Here is a 22151-nt window from a genome sequence, read left to right as displayed (position 1 = left end):
TATAATGGACACTTAAAATAAAGTGTTACCAACCAATCTTAATGTAGATAATCAAGCAGACCTACACGGTGCTGCACATACGAGTACACACCAGTTTACAAATTCATAGGGGGTCACTTATCTGCATTTTAGCCAATTTTGTTAATACTGTTTGAGTTTCTTTGGATTTCTTTAATTTATTCACATTTAATCTGAAATGAAAACTCATATTCTAAACTCCAACTTTTATATATTGTTTTAGTGCAGCTTGATAATGATTTCCATAATACCATATATTTCTCTTCCCTTCCCATCTTTTTACATTCTACAATTATGTAATTTGAAGAGAGTGCCCCTAATCTCAGCTCGTTACCTGTATAAAAGACACCTGGGAGCCAGAAATCTAGCTGATTGATAGGGGATCTTATTTAAATACATATTTCCCTCATTAACATGCAAATCAATGTATAACTTTTTTGAAATGCATTTTTCTGGATTTTGTTGTTGTTATTCTGTCTCTCACTGTTAAAATACACCTACCATTAAAATTATAGACTGATCATTTCTTTGTCAGTGGGCAAACGTACAAAATCAGCAGGGGATCAAATACTTTTTTCCCTCACTGTAACTTGGGGTCGAATACCAGCAGACAGGGCAATAGAGGAGATCCAGCAGTTATTGTCGAAGAAAGCAGGCAAAAGGTCAAAAACAAGGCAAACGGGGTACTGAAAGAAGTCCAGAAGTCAAGAAACAAGTGGACACACAAAGGTTTAAATCCACGATGGCAAACAATGAATAAAGGCTCAGACTGTTGCTAGGAGAGACAAAACAAGACTTGGCAAGAAGATACTGCAGCAAAGGGATATATACAGTACTGTGCAAAAGTTTTAGGCAGGTGTGAAAAAATGCTGTAAGTAAGAATTCTTTCAAAAATAGACATGTTAATAGATTATATGTATCAATTAGCTAAATGCAAGTGAGTGAACATCAAATCTATATTTTGCATTCAAAACAGCATCAATTCTAGGTACACTTGCACAGAGTCAGAGATTATAGTCAGGTGTATGATTAAACAATTGTGATAATGATCATCAATTCAATATGTAGGTTGAAACACAATCATTAACTGAAACAGAAACAGCTGTGTAGGAGGAATAAAACTGGGTGAGGAACAGCCAAACTCAGCTAACAAGGTGAGGTTGCTGAAGACAGTTAACTGTCAAAAGTCATACACCATGGCAAGACTGAGCACAGCAACAAGACACAAGGTAGTTATACTGCATCAGCAAAGTCTCTACCAGGCAGAAATTTCAAAGCAGACGGGGGTTTCCAGATGTGCTGTCCAAGCTCTTTTGAAGAAGCACAAAGAAATGGGCAACATTGAGGACCGTAGATGCACTGGTCGGCCAAGGAAACTTACCGTTGCAGATGAAAGACACATCATGCTTACTTCCCTTCCCAATTAGAAGATTTCCAGCAGTGCCATCAGCTCAGAATTGACAAAAAACAGTGGGACCCTGGTACGCCCATCTACTGTCCGGAGAAGTCTGGTCAGAAGTGGCCTTCATGGAAGCCATACCTCTGACGTTGAAACAAGGCCAAGCGACTCAACTATGCACGAAAACACAGGAACTGGGGTGCAGAAAATGGCAGCAGATGCTCTGGACTGATGAGTCAAGAAGGCAGTTTGTTCGCCAAAGGGCTGGAGAGCAGTACATGAATGAGTGTCTGCAGGCAACAGTGAAGCATGGTGGAGGTTCCTTGAAAGTTTGGGGCTGCATTTCTGCAAATGGCGTTGGGGATTTGGTCAGAATTAATGGTCTCCTCAGGCAGATACTTATCCATCATGCAATACCATCAGGGAGATATCTGATTGGCCCCACATTTATTCTGCAGCATGACAATGACCCCAAACATACAGCAAAAGACACCTATAACTATCTTCAGTGTGAAGAACAAGGAGTCCTGGAAGTGATGGTATGACCCCCACAGAGCCCTGATCTCAACATCAAGTCTGTCTGGAATTACATGGAGAGAGAATCAACTGAGGCTGCCAACTGTGGACCAACTTACCTGCTGAGTTCCTTAAAAAACTGTGTGCAAGTGTACCTAGAAGAATTGATGCTGTTTTGAAGGCAGAGGGTGGTCACACCAAATATGGATTACATTTTTCTTCAGTTCACTCACTTTGCATTTTGTTATTGATAAATATAATATATTAGCATGTCTATTTTTGAAAGCATTCTTACTTTACAGCATTTCACACCTGCCTAAAACTTTTGCAAAGTACTGTATGTATATATAGGTGGATCAGAGGAAGGCAGTGGTGAATGGATGGAAGGGCTGACCAATGAGAGACTGGGGATGCTGGAACATGTGCACATGGTGCTGAGGACTGGAGTGCTGGTCTGAATTCAGGAGATGATGACCTCAGCTGGCGAATTGGAGAAGTGTGGGGTGGATGCATGACAATACATTAGTATATGCCAATATAGTATATTAGTATACCATGCCAGGCAGGGCTGTGGGTCAGCGCTGAGAGCGCTGTACAGGAGCGGTGTTGGGCTGTGGTGTGGGAGGTTCTGGTATAAACTTCCACCTGTGCATCACACCAGTTATTTTCTTTTAATACGCTGGTCTGAATTATTTTAAATGTTTAGTCTAGATAATGTGTTTGGGTTTCATTTGGGGAAATAAAGCACAATGGGAAATTGTACCATAAATACGTCTTGAGTTTAAAATATATATATGAATTCACAAACAACAAAATACTTCTGAAGTAGTATTATAGATGATGCTACTAAAATAAACGTAGCATTATATCGTGTTGCTATATGGCATTTTAACACGATTAGCATTGCCAATGTGCAGCAGCTCTAACACGTCACTACAGGCATTCTGCTCAGGTTTGAGCCGAGGCCCAGCCTCTTCACTGACTTCACTTTCCACTTGGAAGCAGAACAATAAACTCAATCCTTAGTACCGGACTAAAGCTGGGGATCAGCTAGTCTCCAGCTCTGCTCCGCCGTTTTTATCATTGCAATGGGTACTAACTTCAGTCTGCAGCTGGGGATGATCCCGAGATAGTACCGTACTAGTACTCAACGTAGTACAGAGCTCTGCACTAAATGTAGACATTTGCACACACTGAGCTATAGACTGCTGCACCAACTGTCCACTAGAGAACATTGTGAGAGCGTGTAAGTGCTTATGCCATGGAGAAACTATTCACATGTAGGCTTTCCCCACTTCACTTACAATGTCTGTGACTAATTCTATAGATGTATGAATCGATACGCCAGAGCATTTATAGTTTCTACAGTACCACAATAATGTTATGATTATAATATTTAATTATATGTAATACTTTCTGCATTCCAAGCTATTTCCAATTACACTTTAGGTCATCATTAGATAGGAATGCATTATACAGACTATATAAATAAATACAGACATTTAAAGAAAAAGGGACCTTGAACAATGGTGATGAGAAATAGAAGCAGAACAGCAGAACCAGACTTATTTATAGTTCCCAGCTTGGTATATGTCTGCTCTGAACCATCAATTAAGTTCATGGAGCAGAGAAAAGAAAGGCAGGCTAGCTATTTGTTATGCAAATCATTCATGCAAAAAGCAATGCCACTGACTTCATAAGACAGCCAGCTGACTGAGCTGATTCACTCTAGTGGATGAAGCCACTTATATACTTTCCAGAGCAAAACCATGAGATCCCCAGCAGGATTAGTGTTTGTCTTCATCTGTCTGCAATGTAAAGCATTTCAGTTTTAAAGGCATCCTGCATTATTTAATACCATGTGAGTTCACAGACTGAACTATAATCCTGTTTGTTCTCTTTTCTCATTTCCAGACGCAAGCTGCGATGTGACGCTGACCCAGCCTGCCTCCGAGGTGAAGAAGCCAGGAGAGACTCTCAGGCTGTCCTGTGCAGTGTCTGGGTATTCCCTGAGTGACAGCAGCTATGCTACAGGCTGGATTCGGCAGCCCCCTGGGAAAGCACTGGAATGGCTGGGAACAATTTATTATGATTCAGACACATACTACAAACAGTCTGTCCAGGGACGAATCACAATCACCAAGTCTGATTCCAGCAGCACAGTGCAGCTGCAATTGAACAGCCTACAGCCTGGAGACACTGCGCTGTACTACTGTGCCCGAGAGACACAGTGAGGGAATTCATTGCACTGTTTGAATGTGTGTGGTTACTGTGAATACAACACTTGAGTAATTTTGATGTCTTGCAAAGAGTAACAGAAGAAAACTCTAACAGCATTGCCTATTTAGACACTACCAGCCTGAAGTCTGAAGACACAGCTGTGTACTATTATTATTTATTATTATTTTCTGATTTAGTCGGCACAATATCACAATGAATATCTGTAAAGAAAAGCAAGAATATTTAAGGGCTCACAGATAACCTTTTATGCCATGGCACCTCATGTCAATGCCATTTCTAACACTACAGCTCATGGGGTGAAATGTGGAAATTGACTTTTGAGGTTGTTTGCACTGCTGTCTCACACAACCGATTTAACACAATCTATTCTTGATCCAAGAAGACAGTTTTCTAACAACATTCATCACTTTACATTTTGCTGCTCTCCAATACTCACAATGTAGTTTCCCACAGTCTTCATATTTCTGTGGAATCTGCATGGTGTGTCCAGTGTAAGTATATATCGGTCATGCTTTAGATTCTCAGTGTAATTTGTATTTTCTGTTATGTGCAAGTAACACACTTGTCTTTTTTGAACACGGTCAGCATCAGACACTGGAAGCCCTAGGCAGTCACTACATTGTCCTGCAGTGTCTGGATACTCCCTGACTGACAGCAGCTTTAAACATACTGGATTCATCAACCAACTGGGAAAGCATTTGAATGGATATCAAAGTTTATTTGAGCATGCACTGTTAAGGGCTGATTTATCATCACTGTGGCAAAAGCCACAAGCACCTGGTGGACTATAAGTGGGGATGCACTGGGACAACCGGCCACTCTGCTGCCCCAGTGCATCTAGACCTTCACACATGGTGTCTCCCTCAGGAATCCCCAGCGCACCCACGGAGGGGAGCGGCGCTTTAATGCAGATATCTGACGGGAACAGCTGGTGATCAACTTGACAGAGCTTTTGCAATGAAGTACCTGAGTGTCTGATTAGTAACAATACCCAAGTGCATATAAGAAGTAAGGATATCCAAGTGAACTCTGCTACAGTAGTATATTGCAAACAAGTAAGGATATTTGGAAAACCCTGGCATGGGAATTGATTAAGATTAGACCTGCCTACTGCGTCTGGAATGCTATGTGCTATAAAATAACAAATCATCCACCAAAGATTACTGAGTGATCTATACCTGAGAACATGGATTTAATTATTATAATTTTAGCTTTCACCAGAGAGCAAATATAACCTCACCATCTCAGCCCACTGCACATTTTTCACCCTGATTACCTTAATGTAGTAATTTACAACACTGATTTGTGATTTGATGTGAGAGGCTGAAATGTAAAGAGGTTTGTCCAAACATGGGAAATAAGCCCATGTGCTGCTGCAGTGGTGGTGAGAGGGCAGGTGGTGGGATGTGAACTTTGTATTGCACTTAAGGGCATCTGCCAAGAAATAATAATAATAATAATAATAATAATAATAATAATAATGTGAAACGACGAGTGCTGGGGGTGTGTGATAAGGACAGGGTATTTATAGATTATTAGGAGGAAGTGAGAGAGCTGAATCAGTTGCCTCCTCTAGCCTGCACTGCTCGCTGGTTGTTTGTATGTGTCTGTGTCTTATTGTGATTTTATTATTAAAACTTTTAAATGGCCTATTGCTTTTAATAGCAATGATAATTAAAAAACATTAAATAAAATTGTATGAGGATTACCTGTAATCTTGGAGATTCAAAATGACCAGGAGGACACAGCGCTCCTCAGCCACATCTCCTGACCATCAACCACCAAGACTCTGGAGGCTTTCAGTCAAGGTCCAGATGCTCTTTTTGATGTGCAGAAAAATGTGGCTTTGTTTACTTGTTTACTTAAGCTGTTGCTAAGCTGTTTACTTGCAAACCTGTTAAAAGCACTTTTCATGGAGAGTTTTTGAAAAATGTTTGCTTTTCAAGGCAAAACTGAGTGAGTGCTTCTAAGAGCAAGTGAAGTTCTCAAAGCAATAGTCACGGTTAGTGTTGGCTACAGAGACAAAGCAATTTGAAGCCAGGAAGTTCTTTCATTGAGTAGACAGTAAGGAACTCAGTTTTACTGTACTAGCTTGGGGTTCTGACAAACAAGACAGCTGAGAACAGCTAGGTGCTCAAGAAAGCTTGGTATTTGCAATTACTTGTCAGCTCTCACTGATTCATTACTACATTGCAAAGAAGGTTCTACTTCAAGTCTGAGCAGAAGCCTTTTGCTTTTGCATTAGTTCTGCTCATTTAGTAAAAATACAATGTAAAACTAAATCAAATCCAGTTGTCATTCTTTGGATACTTAATCGACTCAAACTCAAACTCAATTTATTTCAAGCCTGAATAAATCCAGTGGATTATTTGGGAGACAGTTTTTTGATGACCAGCATTCTCAATTTAACAGAACCAGGCATTTCCACAAGAACAATTAAACTCAGTTAATTAAAACTAATTTAACTGGATTAGGTAACTATAATCTGGTTTTGTTTCTATGTATCTAACTTTCATGAACTGAACATAACCATATTAAGTTTGTTGACCATAAACGTAATGGGTAAACCTCAGTGAATCTGATTATTTTCCAGTTTTTCCAATTTATTGTTTTATAATGTATTTGAAAGCATTGGTCACACTTTACAATAAGGTATCATAATTCCACATGAATTAATACATGAATATCAGAGGATAAACACATGAATATGTCATGCACTTCATCTGAGTTCATGTTAATCATATGTAGAACAGCACATATCAAATTAAGCACCTTATAAGTTACTTAACACAGTTGCATGGAACAACTTGACATCAGTAAATGTGGTTAGAACAATCTGTTGCTCTAAATCTCAGGGTCGTGGATTCTAGTCACACCTCAATAATGTTTAAAGAAAGCAAATGTGGGGTCTTACTTTCTACTGAAATTAATTGACAGGAGTAATGGTCCTCTACTTCTGAAGGACTCCCACCCTGCTGGGTTTTGCTGCAATCTAGCTCTCCATTAGCCTAATTAAATTTTAAAGCTTAGGGGTTTAAAATATACAATTTCACAAGGAACGTGTATTAAGGAAACTCACTTACACAATGTAAAAAGTAAAATATAAAAATGTTACTTCAATTAAGTAACAGAGCTTTGTTGGAATATAGAACAGCAGGTAAAAGGTCCTCCAGGACTAGGGTTGACTGCTTTAGTTCCTATGCCGTGGCACAGAAATCCAGGCTTTAAAACACCTTTTCAGACTTGGTTAAAGCAAAAACCTAAGCTGTAGCTGGCTACATGAATCCAGCATACAGGATTACGTTTCTGTTGAAATACAGTGTGCAGAAACAGAAACAGATACAAAAATGTATGCATCTTCATACATAAATTCTCTGGCTCATACAATAGGTGCCAGCAACAACAACAACACATTAAATATAATATACATACAATATACATACAATATACATGATCAGATAATCCACCTGTCCCACAATCTCTAGAAAATCAATGTTCACATTATTAGTTTATAACTCTGCTGCTCTGGGCTTCAGAAGGGGGCAGTCATTGAATTAAAGAAAAGCCGCAACACAGCTGAGGAGGAATAAGGAAAGAACTTGAATAACTGTCAAACTGCCATTGCAAGTGTTAAGGTTCAACACTGCATTTGAAGCTACCCTTTGGATTCCCCAGTGAATCAGGCACCTGTCACCGTTTCAAGCAACAGTGGAGACTTTTAGCAGGAGACGAGCGCTGGGGAAGGAAAAATCACAGACACCAAAGTCCATTCATTTCTCTTCAGTTTATTGAACGTTTCACACAGACTTTTAAACATGTACAAGCAGTATTTCGGAGTTTCGGGGCCGTCCCGAACCAGGGTGATATTTTCCGGGGCAGTTCTGAGACATGGGAAGTAATAATTAGTAAGGTATTCTTTATAATTAGTTCAAGCATGGAGACGTTGATATCAAGGACACAGTACACAGCACGGGAAACAAAATTTCATAAGCTTTTCTTTGTAATTAGTTCAGACATGGAAGTGCTGGTACCAAGGACACAGTACACACTGTACTGATAAGAACATGTTATAGATCATTTTGGATCACTACTCGAGCAGAAATTGTTTCCACCTGCCGCGGAGATAAGTTTGAGCAGAGAAAACATAATTGCGAACAAGTTTTAACTAGTAACTTACTGGAACAGTTATATATTCATCATAAATAACAACCACAATTCAAATATTGTACAAATAAATGTAATGAGTTAGAATAAGGGAAAAATATAAAAACATGCATGTTCTATACATTAGACCAAGGTATATGAGCAATTTCACACACAAATAGAAACAGGTGCATGTTCTATACATTAGAGCAAATACTATGATAGTGTTAAGTGCTGCTTTGTCTTATATTAGTATTTCACACGCGTCAGGTTCTCTCAGGTCCACAAGTCCTGCTGGAGCTCTCGTCTGATTACCTTCAGCCTCCTGAGTCAGGAATTCCCTACGGTGAGCTGCTTCATTGACTAATAACTCTTGTGTGTTTGGTGACATTGGTGTTTCAAGGTGACCTATAAGATGAAGTGGACTGGGGCTGTCCAGGACCTGGTTAGAAACCCCTGCTCTACACTCATTACAGCATTCAGCATTCAGCAAGTACCATCAAGGAGTGTGTTGTACATGTATGTGTGTGTGTGTATGTGTGTATGCTAGTTGAACTAGTTGACTAGTCTGGATTGTAGCACAAAAATATATATAAAAAATGAAATGAATACCCAAACGCATTGCTGTTAAACTGTGGTCTTTAGAATTATGTAGCCTATGATGATCATTACTTATTAATTTTCATGTTACTACTTTACTTCATCATTTTTTCAAACAATACACTCATACCTTACTTTAAATAACTAATGTGCATGTGCAAAATAACTGAACAGATTAAACAATACCAGTGTCAGTTATTTGTACTTGGGTAACAAATAAAATCCTTCCACTAGAAATGCAATATTACATGTCTGGCATTGTCATGACCCACACACACACATCAATGCCGCAGTGTGCAGTTGCACTGTGTAGCACCGGGACCTGGGCGGGGCTGCAGGATGACAATGAGGGCAGGGCCCAGGCAGACTGCTTTCATGGAAATGGTTTATTGTCCTTTTTTCTTTTAATCGATTAAAACAAATATTTCAAAACGTTTTAAACACATAAAATCACAGACACAGACATACACAGAACCAGTGAGCAGTTTTTAGGAATTCTGGGATTGGGGGCTGGGGGTCATCCCCCAGAAGAGTTTGAAAATTAAGATCTGAAATGCGACATTCTAAGTCATTTGGACTCAAACATCTTTGCTTCAGAACCACATATCACTAGTGAAAAATCACACATCAACCCACATAATACATGCAAACTAAACATGGTTTCTGGTGCTTGTCAATCACAGATCTATGTCAGTGGGTCTCTGTGATTGAAACGGGTGAGGATGCACAATTTTATATTCGTGCACCTGCTAGAAATATGCGTCTTCATTGGAAATCAGCTGTTTACACCCCTGATGTAGGAGTTTCTAGGGGAATGGCACTGTGAGCCCCTCCACATCCCTGGTCATGCACTTTCATATTTTGGAGGCGAGGTTGAAATATGTCCACACGTCAAACGATCCGCAGTTTAGCTGTTTATTTATAGAAATCAGGAAAACAAAGCGAATATCTGTGTTTTTGGCGAGTACATAGTGCTGCTGTTGCCCCAGTCCAGAATGTGTCCAGAGACGCGAACAGGGAATCTGCGCGCCATCAACAGCTCACTGACGAACAGCAGCTCTACAGCACATCCGGTATGAATACGTCACATCCGATTGGGTCATAACCAGGAAGGGCTGCTACTAGGTTCCACACAATACAAGCACTGAGTGCATCAAACCTCCGCAACAATACATACAAAAATAAAATCATGATAATAAATTAATTTAAATGATTCTCGCGGTCCATTCAAAATTGTCTGGCGGTCCGGATTTGGCCCACGGTCCACCTATTGACTACCCCTGCACTAGACATTATATACACACACACTAGACATTATATACACACACATTAGACATTATAAACACACTCATTAGACATTATATACACACTCATTAGACATTATAAACACTCATTCAAGTTTCTCTTCATGCTGTTCAGCTCCAGTGTTTGTGTTGGATCTCAAACACACATCCGGGTACCTGAGCCTGCTGCCCACATCTCTCTCTCCCCGGCTCCTCGACTCTCCTCGGCGACTTGTCCGCTCCAGGGCCCGGCAGCACTCGACCCACCTCTCCGCCCTGAGCTCCCGCAGCCTCCGCCTCGGCACCTCAGCCTCTCTCTGCCTGCGGGTTATTTCCACTCGGGGCTCCACTCATCTCCTCCGCAGCCGTCCACCCCTCCCGAAGGGCGTGTTTCGTCAGGCCGCTGGGAGCCGAGGACAGCCGGGCTGGAGCCGCTCAGAAAGGCTTGACTGACCGCAGTGTCTCTGTGTCCCGCAGCTTCCACAGCAAACTGCCGCAGAGCCGAGAGGCAGAGACGGACCCGCCGCTGTGTCCCAGCCCCAGCCACGCATGCAGCTTGCAGTGCAGAGTTCCACTTGTGCAGTGCAGTCATGCCCAATTTGTGCATTTCTCACTTCCAGAGCGTTCTCTGTATCTCTCACAAGTATTAAGCATTTTGGGACTCTCAAAGTGCTTTACAGACATAAACATGATAAACGTTTCTGTGCACTATGAAACGACACTCAGTAAGTACCCAGCAGTTTCTGCAGAATGGATAAATTCTCACTGTGATGATGTCACACGTGTTATACAGTGTCTCTAGAAGACAATGCATGTTAGTGATAGTCAAACCATCTAAGAAGCCATGGATGATAAAAAATCTTTAATAATAACACCAATAACAATAACAACAATAATAATAATAACAATGTCAATAATGCCCACCCAAGACTGTGAGACTCCCGCTTCAGTGAATCTCTTCTCATACTGGACGTTATGGTCTCTGTGCTGTGTGAATGTCTGTTGAGATTAGATCCCCGAGAAAAGCACCTCCCACACAGGCCACAGAAGTATGGCTTCTCTCCAGTGTGAATGCGCTGGTGACTGACGAGACTAGCTGCCTGAGAAAAGCTCCTCCCACACTGAACACAGCAGAATGGTCTCTCTCCTGTGTAAATGCGCTGGTGTGTGTTGAGGTTAGCTGCCTGAGAGAAATTCTTCCCAAACTGGACACAGCTGAACGGTCTCTCTCCTATGAGAATGCGCTGGTGTGTGTTGAGGTTAGCTGCCTGGGAGAAACTTCTCCCACACTGGGCACAGAAGTACGGTTTCTCTCCTGTGTGAATGCGCTGGTGTGTGTTGAGGTCAGAAGTCTGAGAGAAACTCCTCCCACACTGGGCACAGCTGAATGGTCTCTCTCTGACAGTGCGGTGCTGCCTAATAACCTCTGATGCCCCTGTGAAGCTCTTCCTACTCTGGGGCTGGTGATGGGGACGCTGTTTTCCACACCGCAGTGGTGAGGAGGGGGAGCTGGAGGAGCGAGGTGGTCTAGGGAGTCTGCCACCCGTACCGCTGAGCCCTGTTCTCAAGGCAGCAGAATCTGGGTTACACTGTCCAGCTATGGGGAGCTCAGGCCACAGGTCACACTGTCCAGCTACAGAGAGCTCAGGCCACAGGTCCCAGGCGCTGTGTTTAATCTTGTCAATTGTGAGATGACTGAGTGCGACTCTGAAGGGAGTCTGTGTTCTCGGCTCCACTGTGTTAACACACTCCAGTGTGTCGTCCTCTGTTTTGATGTGATCACACAGCAGACTGGGTCCACACTGTGTTCTGGGAGACCCCGGCTCAGCACCAGCTGCACTGGGTCCACACTCAGACCCCAGAGACTTGGTCCTGCAGAGATCCGCAGTGTGGGTGGAGTCCAGCTCAGGGTGGATCTTCATGAGCTCTGGCCTCAGACTGGAGCCCCACTCCTGCTCCCAGTGCTGCTGCTCAGTGGGAGCCCTTTCCCCAGAGTCAGGGAGAGCGCTGGCCTCTACAGCTCCTGGGGGAGAGACGACACAGTGCTGTGAACGGCAGCTCTGAAAACTCACAGTTCATTCGATTCCTACACCAGTCATTATGTCACAACATCATCCACAAGTGCTAATAAAGTGTCCAGTCATCTTGGTACCGGTACCAAGCCATGAATTTTGATAATCGATACTTTTCGATACTTTTCCAAAAACGGGGAAACTCTGTCTAATGCCATTATTCTGCTTTATTTCAAACCTGGACATCGTTCAGCGCTGCTGCTGTCATCTCTAATCTCTGAACAAAAGAAAAAAACGAGTGGCTGAACAAGACGAATCCGTATTACAGTTTATATTTTATAAATTTGACTTGCCAATGAAGTTACAGCTTTATTGTGCATCATAGATTTGCATGCTATCTGTTAAAATATTAGTATTTGGACCTCAGTATTTTTAAAACCCTGCCAATGGCACAGCAACAACACAACACAACTTGCTTCTCCAACACAATGTCCGGGTCTGCATCTGCTGTGTATTTTTAATCTTGCCTGCAAACACATTATTAGCGATACTGGGCTACTGTGGAAATTCAGCGTGAACTTCAAAGATCAGCCATTCTACATCAGGTGTGTGAGCTCTGTGGTTGTGTGTGTGTGTGTGTGTGTGTGTGTGTGTGTGTGTGTGTGTTGCTCTGTGGTTGTGTGTGTGTTCGTGTGTGTGTGTTTTGCTCTGTGGTTGTGTGTGTGTGTGCGTGTGAGAGTGTTGCTCTGTGGCTGTTTGTGTGTGTGTGTGTGTGTGTGTGTGTGTGTGTGTGTGTGTGTTGCTCTGTGGTTGTGTGTGTGTGCATGTATGTGTTGTTGTGTGTGTGTGTGTGTGTGTGTGTGTGTGTGTGTGTGTGTTGCTCTGTGGTTGTGTGTGTGTGTGTGTGAGAGTGTTGCTCTGTGGCTGTTTGTGTGTGTGTGTGTGTGTGTGTGTGTGTGTGTGTGTGTGTGTGTGTGTGTGTGTGTTGCTCTGTGGTTGTGTGTGTGTGAGAGAGAGAGAGAGAGAGAGAGAGAGAGAGAGAGAGAGTTGCTCTGTGGTTCTGTAGTCACACTGCTCTCCTCTGTTTCCCTGTCTGACAGCGCCATCAGAGAGAAGTTCCCCCAACTGCTCAGGCTGGTAAGATATACATTCGCACACACTTCTCACACACTTTCTCTGACGCTCGCACACATACAACCACACGCACAGTAACTTCTCTGTCTCTCTGTCAGGATGGTCATGTCCTCCCCAGACTGATTACATTTGAGATTGAACCCCCAACCACACCCCCGGCCTGCAAGGTGAGTGACAGCCCCCCACCCCTCACAGTGCGGTGCGCAGGTCCGCTCGCTGTGGAAGCGCATCATGTCGCGACTGTGATCCTCGCAGTGCGCATCGCTGCTGTAATAACTGCGGGAAGAGAAGAGCCAGGACCCGCATCCCGCCCGAGAAAGCAAGGGAAACTCAGTGCAGCCTACATAGCTGTCCTGCAATGTGGCATCGATATTTGTCAAATGATGGTTAATAAGGGTTATATTTAATGTGTATCTAATTTAAATGAGGCAACAAATCAAGTTCAAGTCAGTTTATTGTAAATGACCTGAAACAATACAATTGTACAAAGAGGAGAGGCAGGTCCTGTCTTTTCACTGTTTGGACTAAGGGTACAAATCTGAAGAAAAAAGCAGAGCTCATAAATACAGAACATAAAACACTCCTTTCACTCAGTCTGCCCACGAAAAAGTGTACAAATCCACCAAAGAAACAAGAGAGCAAATATGATGGCATGGGTACATATTGTTATTGAAGGAAATCAGTACAAAACACAAAGTAAGCAAACCACTCTTGTTCTTTTTTAAAGATTTGAAACCAGCAAGTACAAGAACAAAATAACGAATATGTACATTGTAACCAGTTTCCTTTTGATCTTCCCTTTAGGTTCCCATCATGTCTGAACAGGCTGAGTGAGTGCATTTGTGTTACTATCTCATGTTCACAGATGTGACAGAGGCTCATTCATATAACGCATCCCTGTGTGGGTTGAATTGCTTGATGACACTCATGGTTGAGTGCAGTGCGTGTGACCGGTGTTATTATGATCAGTGCAGCTGTTATTGCTGCCCATAGTAAAGAGCCGCAGTGCTGAGAGCTCATAGGAAGCTTTATTGCGCTGCGTCTGTGTTTCAGCTCCTGCTGCGCCGCTGCCGTGTGACACACTGTGTCAGTCAAACACACAGACACCCAAGGCTGCTCCAGCAATTACAGCCGCTGTCCTGCTTTTCTTTTGCCCTGACTGGATCCCGGTCCCATCCGAGCCGCAGTGGCGCTTCCCTGAAGGGAGACCAGAGCCGAGACAGAGCCGTGTGTGCGGGGAGGACAGACCGACAGAGGAGACAGCGGGACTGCTGTCCATCCACTGGGTGTCAGAGACTGGGCTCAGGGCTTTGCTTTTCTCCTGCTGGTCTCTCTAACTGCTGGTCTGTGTTTAGTGAGGAGCTCTCTGAACACAGACACACTGCTAGTCTGTATTGCATTAGTTTAGGACACTATAGCCCTTGTTATTAGAGACGCTTGGAGAGAATACGTGCTCAACTGTTAAGGACTTTAGTGATATTCTGAGTGCCATGGAATAATAATTATGAATTGTTATAATTTATATGTTCACCTGTCCAATGTGCCAATTGGTATTTATATATACAAAGGCTTATAAAGTGCACATACAGCTACAGCACATACTACTCGACTTTTACTAGGATTCTGGACGTACAGTGAAGAGGAGTGTTGTATTGTTCCCGTCATGCAATGGCTAATTGTGTCAGTATTGGATCTTGAATATTGAATTGTACATGAAACATTACTGACAGTCGGGTTGCTGCTGAAAGTGGGAGCAGTTGACTGTGTGTGGTCGTCTTTCCTCTGGGTCCAAAAACTGCAACTCAATGTGCAGAATAATGACGAGAACAATGAACTGCTGAAGGCCAACACTTCCCTTTGATCAGCTCTACTTCATTACTTTTGATAAGATGTAGTCATAGAATAAAACAAAACAGAACAAATCCTTTCTTTCAGATGGACATGTCACGGTCTGACAGGACATTGCGTGTCATTCTCCTGCTGTGACTGTCTGTGGCCACTAGATGCCCACTGAGGACATGAGCAACAACACACCCTGAACTTTTCTAGTGGTTGAAGAAGAAATCAAATATTATAAGACCTACAACTTTCAAGTAAAGGCTGATTAAAACATCAGAAGTAACAAACACCTACTCATGTGAAGAACTACATTTCACATTTCTAGGTTTTAAAGCTGACTGTGTCTCTCCGTTACTCTCTGGTCCTGGCAAGGGCTGACACAGCCTCTCTCAACAGCACCGATTCTTCCTGTCATTTCAAATGTAGCTCTCTAAGGCTCTGCATTCTGTTGTCGCCTGCATCTTGTTGTTTAACAAAACGTGCTGTTCACATCCTTGACCAAGAGGTTATTCATTCATAAAGTCTATGTAGTAAGTCATCACAATGTCTCTTGTTAATTAGTTACAATGTGCTTGTTTGCTCCAATCAAGAAGGAAAGAACTGTCTTCTCTGTCTTGTACACAACCTATAAAATACCAAATGTAACTCAGAAATGTTGAGACTTCTCCTGTCAGGCTCCCCTGCAGCTGAATAACGAATCAACCTTGTACCACACAGCGAGTCTCGTGCTATTGTCTAACTCTTCATCATGAATCTGTATAATCAGCTGTAGTGTTCAGTGTGTTCTTGCTTCTGCAGTCCATTTCTTACATGTATCAATTGCACACAGTTTACCATGAGGGTCAGTGACAGACTGAAAAGCAAAGTATTATGCTGGTTAAAGACTCGTAGATTCTGCTGACATTCTACATTTATTGAAGTTCATGTTAGTTATTGCCGCTTTTGCCTTTCCCAATAGGCCACAGTTCACACATGAAAGTCATGTTGTGTTTCCTTCAGTAGACTACAGAAAACAACAATTCAAATTCATTTTGATCTCAGGATTTAAAATGGTGACAAGATACAGCTGAATGGGCTACTGATGTTCCTAAGTTGTTAATATCCATATGGTAGTTGTGTGCATGGCAGAGCTGTAGTACTGGAGACCGGTGTCGGTCCAGATTTGAATGGTGTTGGACTCGTATTGGACTCGCCACCTGAGGACTCGATGTCTCAGCCAAGACTGGGCTGAGACCGCAGAACAGGATCAGTCAATGTTTCACAGTTTAGTTTCCTGTACCTGCAGTAATGCAAAACTTCTCTAGCTGATATATTTAACACAATATACAACTAATAGCAAAGCAGGTTATTATTATAAAACTATAGTACAGTGAATTAAATAACACACACAATACATTCAGTGCCTCCAAGTTCCTGCTATGTAGCTAGCATAGGAATCCTGTGACCTGAAATGTGTGTAAAGTAGCCAAGATCCACCACAATGTTGTGTCCTATTTTATTGTCAGATGAATACAGACGACTCCAGCGCTGAGCTGCTGCTCTGTTTACTTGTCTTTCTGTTACAATGTAGATATAGCTTTGTACTATACAGACAATGCGATATGAAAACTCAACATCTGAGCATGAAAACAAACTGCTTTGAACTAGAAAATAAAGATAGACAGGTAACACTTGACAATAGCTCTCCCAAATTACAGTTTATTAACATATTAGGTATATTTGTCTGGTAAGGGTGTGGAGCTATACCGGGCTTCAGAGGCATAGGTTTAGAGAGGGACGAGGTAGAAACAACCCCCCAATGTTGAGGGAACCTTAAATTGTCCCCCCCAACATTGCATTCCCAGCTCCATAGGCATAGAGGACACATCCCCCTAATATTGACAGCGTCCCCCAGTTCTGAAATGAAACCTATACCCTGCCAGGCATAGCCCACTTCTTACACATTAAGAACATATTGTCGGTTCTATACGGCTAATTGTTTAAACCTCACAGACAGGCGCTGCTGGGGAGGCGGTGACATCACTGAGGGTCGAGCGATGTCTCAGGGGTGACGACTGGCACGGCTGACCCCTGCAGAGAACCCTGCAGCCCAGCCGCCATTTGGTCTACGTCCTAGTCACTCAGCCCCCCGAGGTGGAGGGCTGGGGCCAGGGGCACTGTGTGGAGGTGTACCAGCAGGACATCGGGCATTGCGTCTACAAGATGACCTTTCACCCCTCGCTGACCTTCACCCAGCTGTGCCTGATGGGCTCCGAAGCACGGTGGTCACTGCTGCTGCTGTCTGGTCAGTGAGACGCAAACTGAATTGACATTGAATTTCAGCCTCCGAAGGGTGGTGCTGTCGTCTCACTCATGTGTCTCTCTCTCTCTCTCTCCAGATGAAGGGAAGGTGTACAGTCTGCAGGTGGACGAGACGCAGCTGGAAGGGTCCCACAGCGACACGCTGTATCTGGCCGTGAGGAGGATCAGCAAACTGCTGCCCCGTCTGCCCATCCGCCTGATCCACAGCAACCGCAGCAGCGTTCTCTACATCACAGTTGACAGTGTGTCTCAGTGTGTGACTGTGTGTGACAGTGTTTCTCAGTGTGTGACAGTGTGTCAGTGTGTGACAGTGTCTCTCAGTGTGTGACAGTGTGTGTCAGTGTGTGACAGTGTTTCTCAGTGTGTGACAGTGTGTCAGTGTGTGACAGTGTCTCTCAGTGTGTGATTGTGTGTGACTGTGTGTGACAGTGTCTCTCAGTGTGTGACAGTGTGTGATAGTGTGTGTCAGTGTGTGACAGTGTCTCTCAGTGTGTGACAGTATTTCTCAGTGTGTGATTGTGTGTGACTGTGTGTGACTGTGTGACAGTGTGTTTCAGTGTGACTGTGTGTCTCAGTGTGTGACAGTGTGTCAGTGTGTGACAGTGTTTCTCAGTGTGTGTCAGTGTGTGACAGTGTTTCTCAGTGTGTGACTGTGTGTGACAGTGTCTCTCAGTGTGTGACTGTGTGTGACAGTATCTCTCAGTGTGTGACAGTGTGTGACAGTGTGTGACAGTGTGTGACAGTGTTTCTCAGTGTGTGTCAGTGTGTGACAGTGTTTCTCAGTGTGTGACTGTGTGTGACTGTGTTTCTCAGTGTGTGACAGTGTGTGACAGTGTGTGTGACAGTGTCTCTCAGTGTGTGACTGTGTGTGACTGTGTGTGACAGTATCTCTCAGTGTGTGACAGTGTGTGACAGTGTGTGACAGTGTGTCAGTGTGTGACAGTGTGTGTGACAGTGTGTGACAGTATTTCTCAGTGTGTGACTGTGTGTGACTGTGTGTGAGTGTGTTTCAGTGTGTGACTGTGTGTCCCATAGTGTGTCAGTGTGTGTCAGTGTGTGACAGTGTGTGTCAGTGTGTGACAGTGTTTCTCAGTGTGTGACTGTGTGTGAGTGTGTTTCAGTGTGTGACTGTGTGTCCCATAGTGTGACTGTGTGTCTCAGTGTGTGACTGTGTGTGTCAGTGTGTGACAGTGTGTCTCAGTGTGTGACAGTGTGTCAGTGTGTGACAGTGTTTCTCAGTGTGTGTCAGTGTGTGACAGTGTTTCTCAGTGTGTGACTGTGTGTGACTGTCTGTGACAGTGTCTCTCAGTGTGTGACTGTGTGTGACTGTGTGTGACAGTGTCTCTCAGTGTGTGACTGTGTGTGACAGTGTCTCTCAGTGTGTGACTGTGTGTGTCAGTATCTCTCAGTGTGTGACAGTGTGTGACAGTGTGTGTGACAGTGTGTGACAGTGTGTGACAGTATTTCTCAGTGTGTGACTGTGTGTGACAGTGTCTCTCAGTGTGTGACTGTGTGTGACTGTGTGTGACTGTGTGTGACAGTGTCTCTCAGTGTGTGACTGTGTGTGACAGTGTCTCTCAGTGTGTGACAGTGTGTGTGACAGTGTGTGACAGTGTGTGACAGTATTTCTCAGTGTGTGACTGTGTGTGACCATGCATTGCACACTCTAACAGCCAACCTTCCCATGTCTGTGTCTGTCTCTCTCTCTCTCTGTGTCCAGTCTCTTGCTCTCTCTGTTTCCAATTTCTCTCTCTCTCTCTCTCTCTCTCTCTGTGTGTGTCCAGTCTCTCTCTCTGTGTCCAGTCTCTCTTTTTCTCTGCGCCCAATCAGTCTCTCTGTCTGTGTTTCCAGGTGGTCAGTGTGTCTCTGGGCCAGACTCACCTCTGTCAGCTGGATGTGCTCGACCGCCTGTTCATACAGGGAAGCAACCACTATGGCCAGCTGGGCACCGGAGACAAGATCGACCGTGGAGAACCAGCACAGGTCCAATGCTGCCCACACGCTGTATACACCCCATATCGACACACTTACCCTATAGAAACACACGCTATAGACACTGCAATTATTGACCCTATAGCAGCACAGACTCACACACTGACCCTATAGACACACACCCTATATACACTGCAATTACTAACCCTATAGCAGCACAGACTCACACACTGACCCTATAGACAAACACCCTATATACACTGCAATCACTCACTGCAAAGCCTCTCTAGCTGATATATTTAACACAATATACAACTAATTGCAAAGCAGGTTATTATTATAAAACTATAGTACAGTGAATTAAATAATACACACAATACATCCAGTGCCTCCAAGTTCCTGCTACATAGCTTGTAGCTTGTATAATAAATACAGTTGAAGATGTTTTTATATTTATTCTATTTAGTCATACAAACAGATCCAAAATACACAAATTAAAGCAACGGAATTCAATAAAAGTAAGAGCATTTAAGCACTGCTACATTGATAGTATTTTTCATTATTCAATACCTTTACTCTGATCGTTACCCTCTGAGAGTCATAATTATAAAATATGATTGTGGTGACCCCATAAGGTTATTATATAATTAAGTGATCTACGCCACCCTTTGATTATACCAGGAGCAAAGCGAACTCTGAATCTAATTGCTTTACAATCCCTGTTTAGATCCCTTCCAAACTAAAAGGGAGAATAAATCAAACACGAGCGTGCATAGAAGATGTTCTGCCCTATCACAGGCAAGGGTCTTTATTATATAATACAGAATAAACAAAAAACATTTTCTGGTTATAAAAATAACAGAAATGTAATGTCTGCAAATCTGTGTTGAAATGAACTCCTCCACGATAGCACCCAGACAGCTACACAGTCAAAGGCGTCACAGCTCCTAAAGAAAATGTGCTCAAAACAAAATACAAATACATCTTTAGTTTCACACAAAATAAGTAAGGTGCAAGAACAATCTTTAACTTGATAATAAATATAATCAAAAATACTACACCAAAAACAGATGGGGCAGTGACACCAGAGAATATATTCTAACGCTTGGACTATAGGCCACATTACATTTGCATCGCAAAAGTACAAGACGTTATATGCAAACGCAGCGCAACGCAGCGCAACTGTCCGTACCCATAGTAGCAAAGAGACCAACACAAAAGGCAGTTCATTGTGTCAATGAAGGCTGCAAGGGTTGACTATATACAACACCCTTTGTTGCTTAAACAGATTAAATATATTAATTAGGCAGGGTTGGTCTCCTCTTCTACATTCAGAAGCATGCCTGAAACCCTGTGAAAACTAACAACATCCAGGGGTGTGAAAGGAACATGTAATCAGAGAGTTGGGTGGACATCTATATATATTGTTTTATATTATATTCTTTTGTGGAGGGGGACTTACATGGAGTGCGTTATTGAGGACTTGTTTTTCCTGCTACTGATCTCCTGTGCAAGAAGCAGCTGGTGAGCAGATAGACAAGAAAAGATCACTTTCGATAATGATGACAATGAGGACATGACTGAGGACAGAGACTGAAATCAAGAAAAACCAGAGATATTTAACACCAACAACAGAGTATGATTTGTCAAAAATCCAGGGTGGGGGTGATGCCGAATCGTAATCAGTCGGTGTGGGGGTTGTGGTTAAGATAGCTCTAATATAGTTTAGAGATCCTGAAACCTTGCTAAGGGGCCTGGGTCTTTCAGTGATATAGTAAGGTCACTGTACTGTGGTGTGGGAAGCCAGCGTTTGAATCTCGCATTGGCCAAGAGTTTTTTTTTTCTTTTTTTTTTAACATTTGTTTGGCCAGGTGGCAAATATACCAGCGGGAACCCATTAAATAATAATAATAATTAGTATTATTTTTATTTCTTGGCAGATGCCCTTATCCAGGGTGACTTACAACATAAGTGCAAATAAAGTGCAAAAATACAGTGAAGTACAAGGCATCAATCATTACAAATTCAATTTAGCTAAAACAGCAATTCAAAATAATACATTTTACAAATTCCAATTTACAATTTACACAAGTACAGTAAGTGACTTCCTACATATAATATACATGAATCACTGAAAAAAACACCATTTAGTCAACTAATTTTGACCTTTCATTTAGCCTTGTATCATTAACGTCCATCTAATTTAACGTCATAACTGGCTTGCATTGCCTAGGCTAATCCATGACAGGGCTCCAGACTGTGCCTAAAATGGTCACATTTGCGATCAAAAAAACTTATTTGCGACTGATATTTCTGCTCAATTTGCCACTGGCAACAATATAAATTTACACGTTATGTCCATCTAGGTCCATCTAGTTTAGGCAGGCTGCACCAAAACTTCATAACTGGATTGCTTTGCCTAGGCTACTTCATGAACAGTTCCTACTATACAATAATGAAGTAAATGAATAATGAAGCTCAGAATAAGTACAATTTCAAAAGAGAGAGAAATCATTGATCAGTTAACACTGTAATTGGCTTCATTAACAAAATAAATACAAAAATAAATAATTTGCTGTGTTTAGGCAGCATTAGGATCTCTGCATTTGAATGTGGTCTGAATTAAACATTTGTGTAAAACATACATTTAGAAATATAATCAATTTAATTATGTTTTTAATGGAAAACATGGCATGCCAACCAGGCTCAAAGTCAAGTGAAGACAGCAGTCTA

At 42.6% G+C, this 22151-nt stretch overlaps 1 protein-coding gene and 1 gene segment (V, D, J or C); one reads left to right on the top strand and one right to left on the bottom strand.

Annotated features, from left to right (window-relative positions):
* Positions 1-3194: 3194 nt before the first annotated feature.
* On the top strand, positions 3195-4167 carry LOC136767283 (immunoglobulin heavy variable 5-51-like). The segment is given in 2 exon segments: positions 3195-3213; positions 3848-4167. Coding segments are annotated over 2 exon segments (339 nt in total).
* Positions 4168-11015: 6848 nt separating this feature from the next.
* Positions 11016-22151, bottom strand: part of LOC136767282 (zinc finger protein ZFP2-like) — a 150366-nt gene continuing 139230 nt past the window's right edge. The window contains 2 exon segments of the mRNA XM_066721062.1: positions 11016-11034; positions 11125-11598. Coding sequence (XP_066577159.1) covers positions 11016-11034; positions 11125-11598 — 493 coding nt within the window.

The sequence above is a fragment of the Amia ocellicauda genome, chromosome 14 (genome assembly GCF_036373705.1).
Source record: "Amia ocellicauda isolate fAmiCal2 chromosome 14, fAmiCal2.hap1, whole genome shotgun sequence".
Lineage (NCBI taxonomy): Eukaryota > Metazoa > Chordata > Actinopteri > Amiiformes > Amiidae > Amia > Amia ocellicauda.
This window is presented reverse-complemented; position numbering and strand designations above follow the sequence as displayed.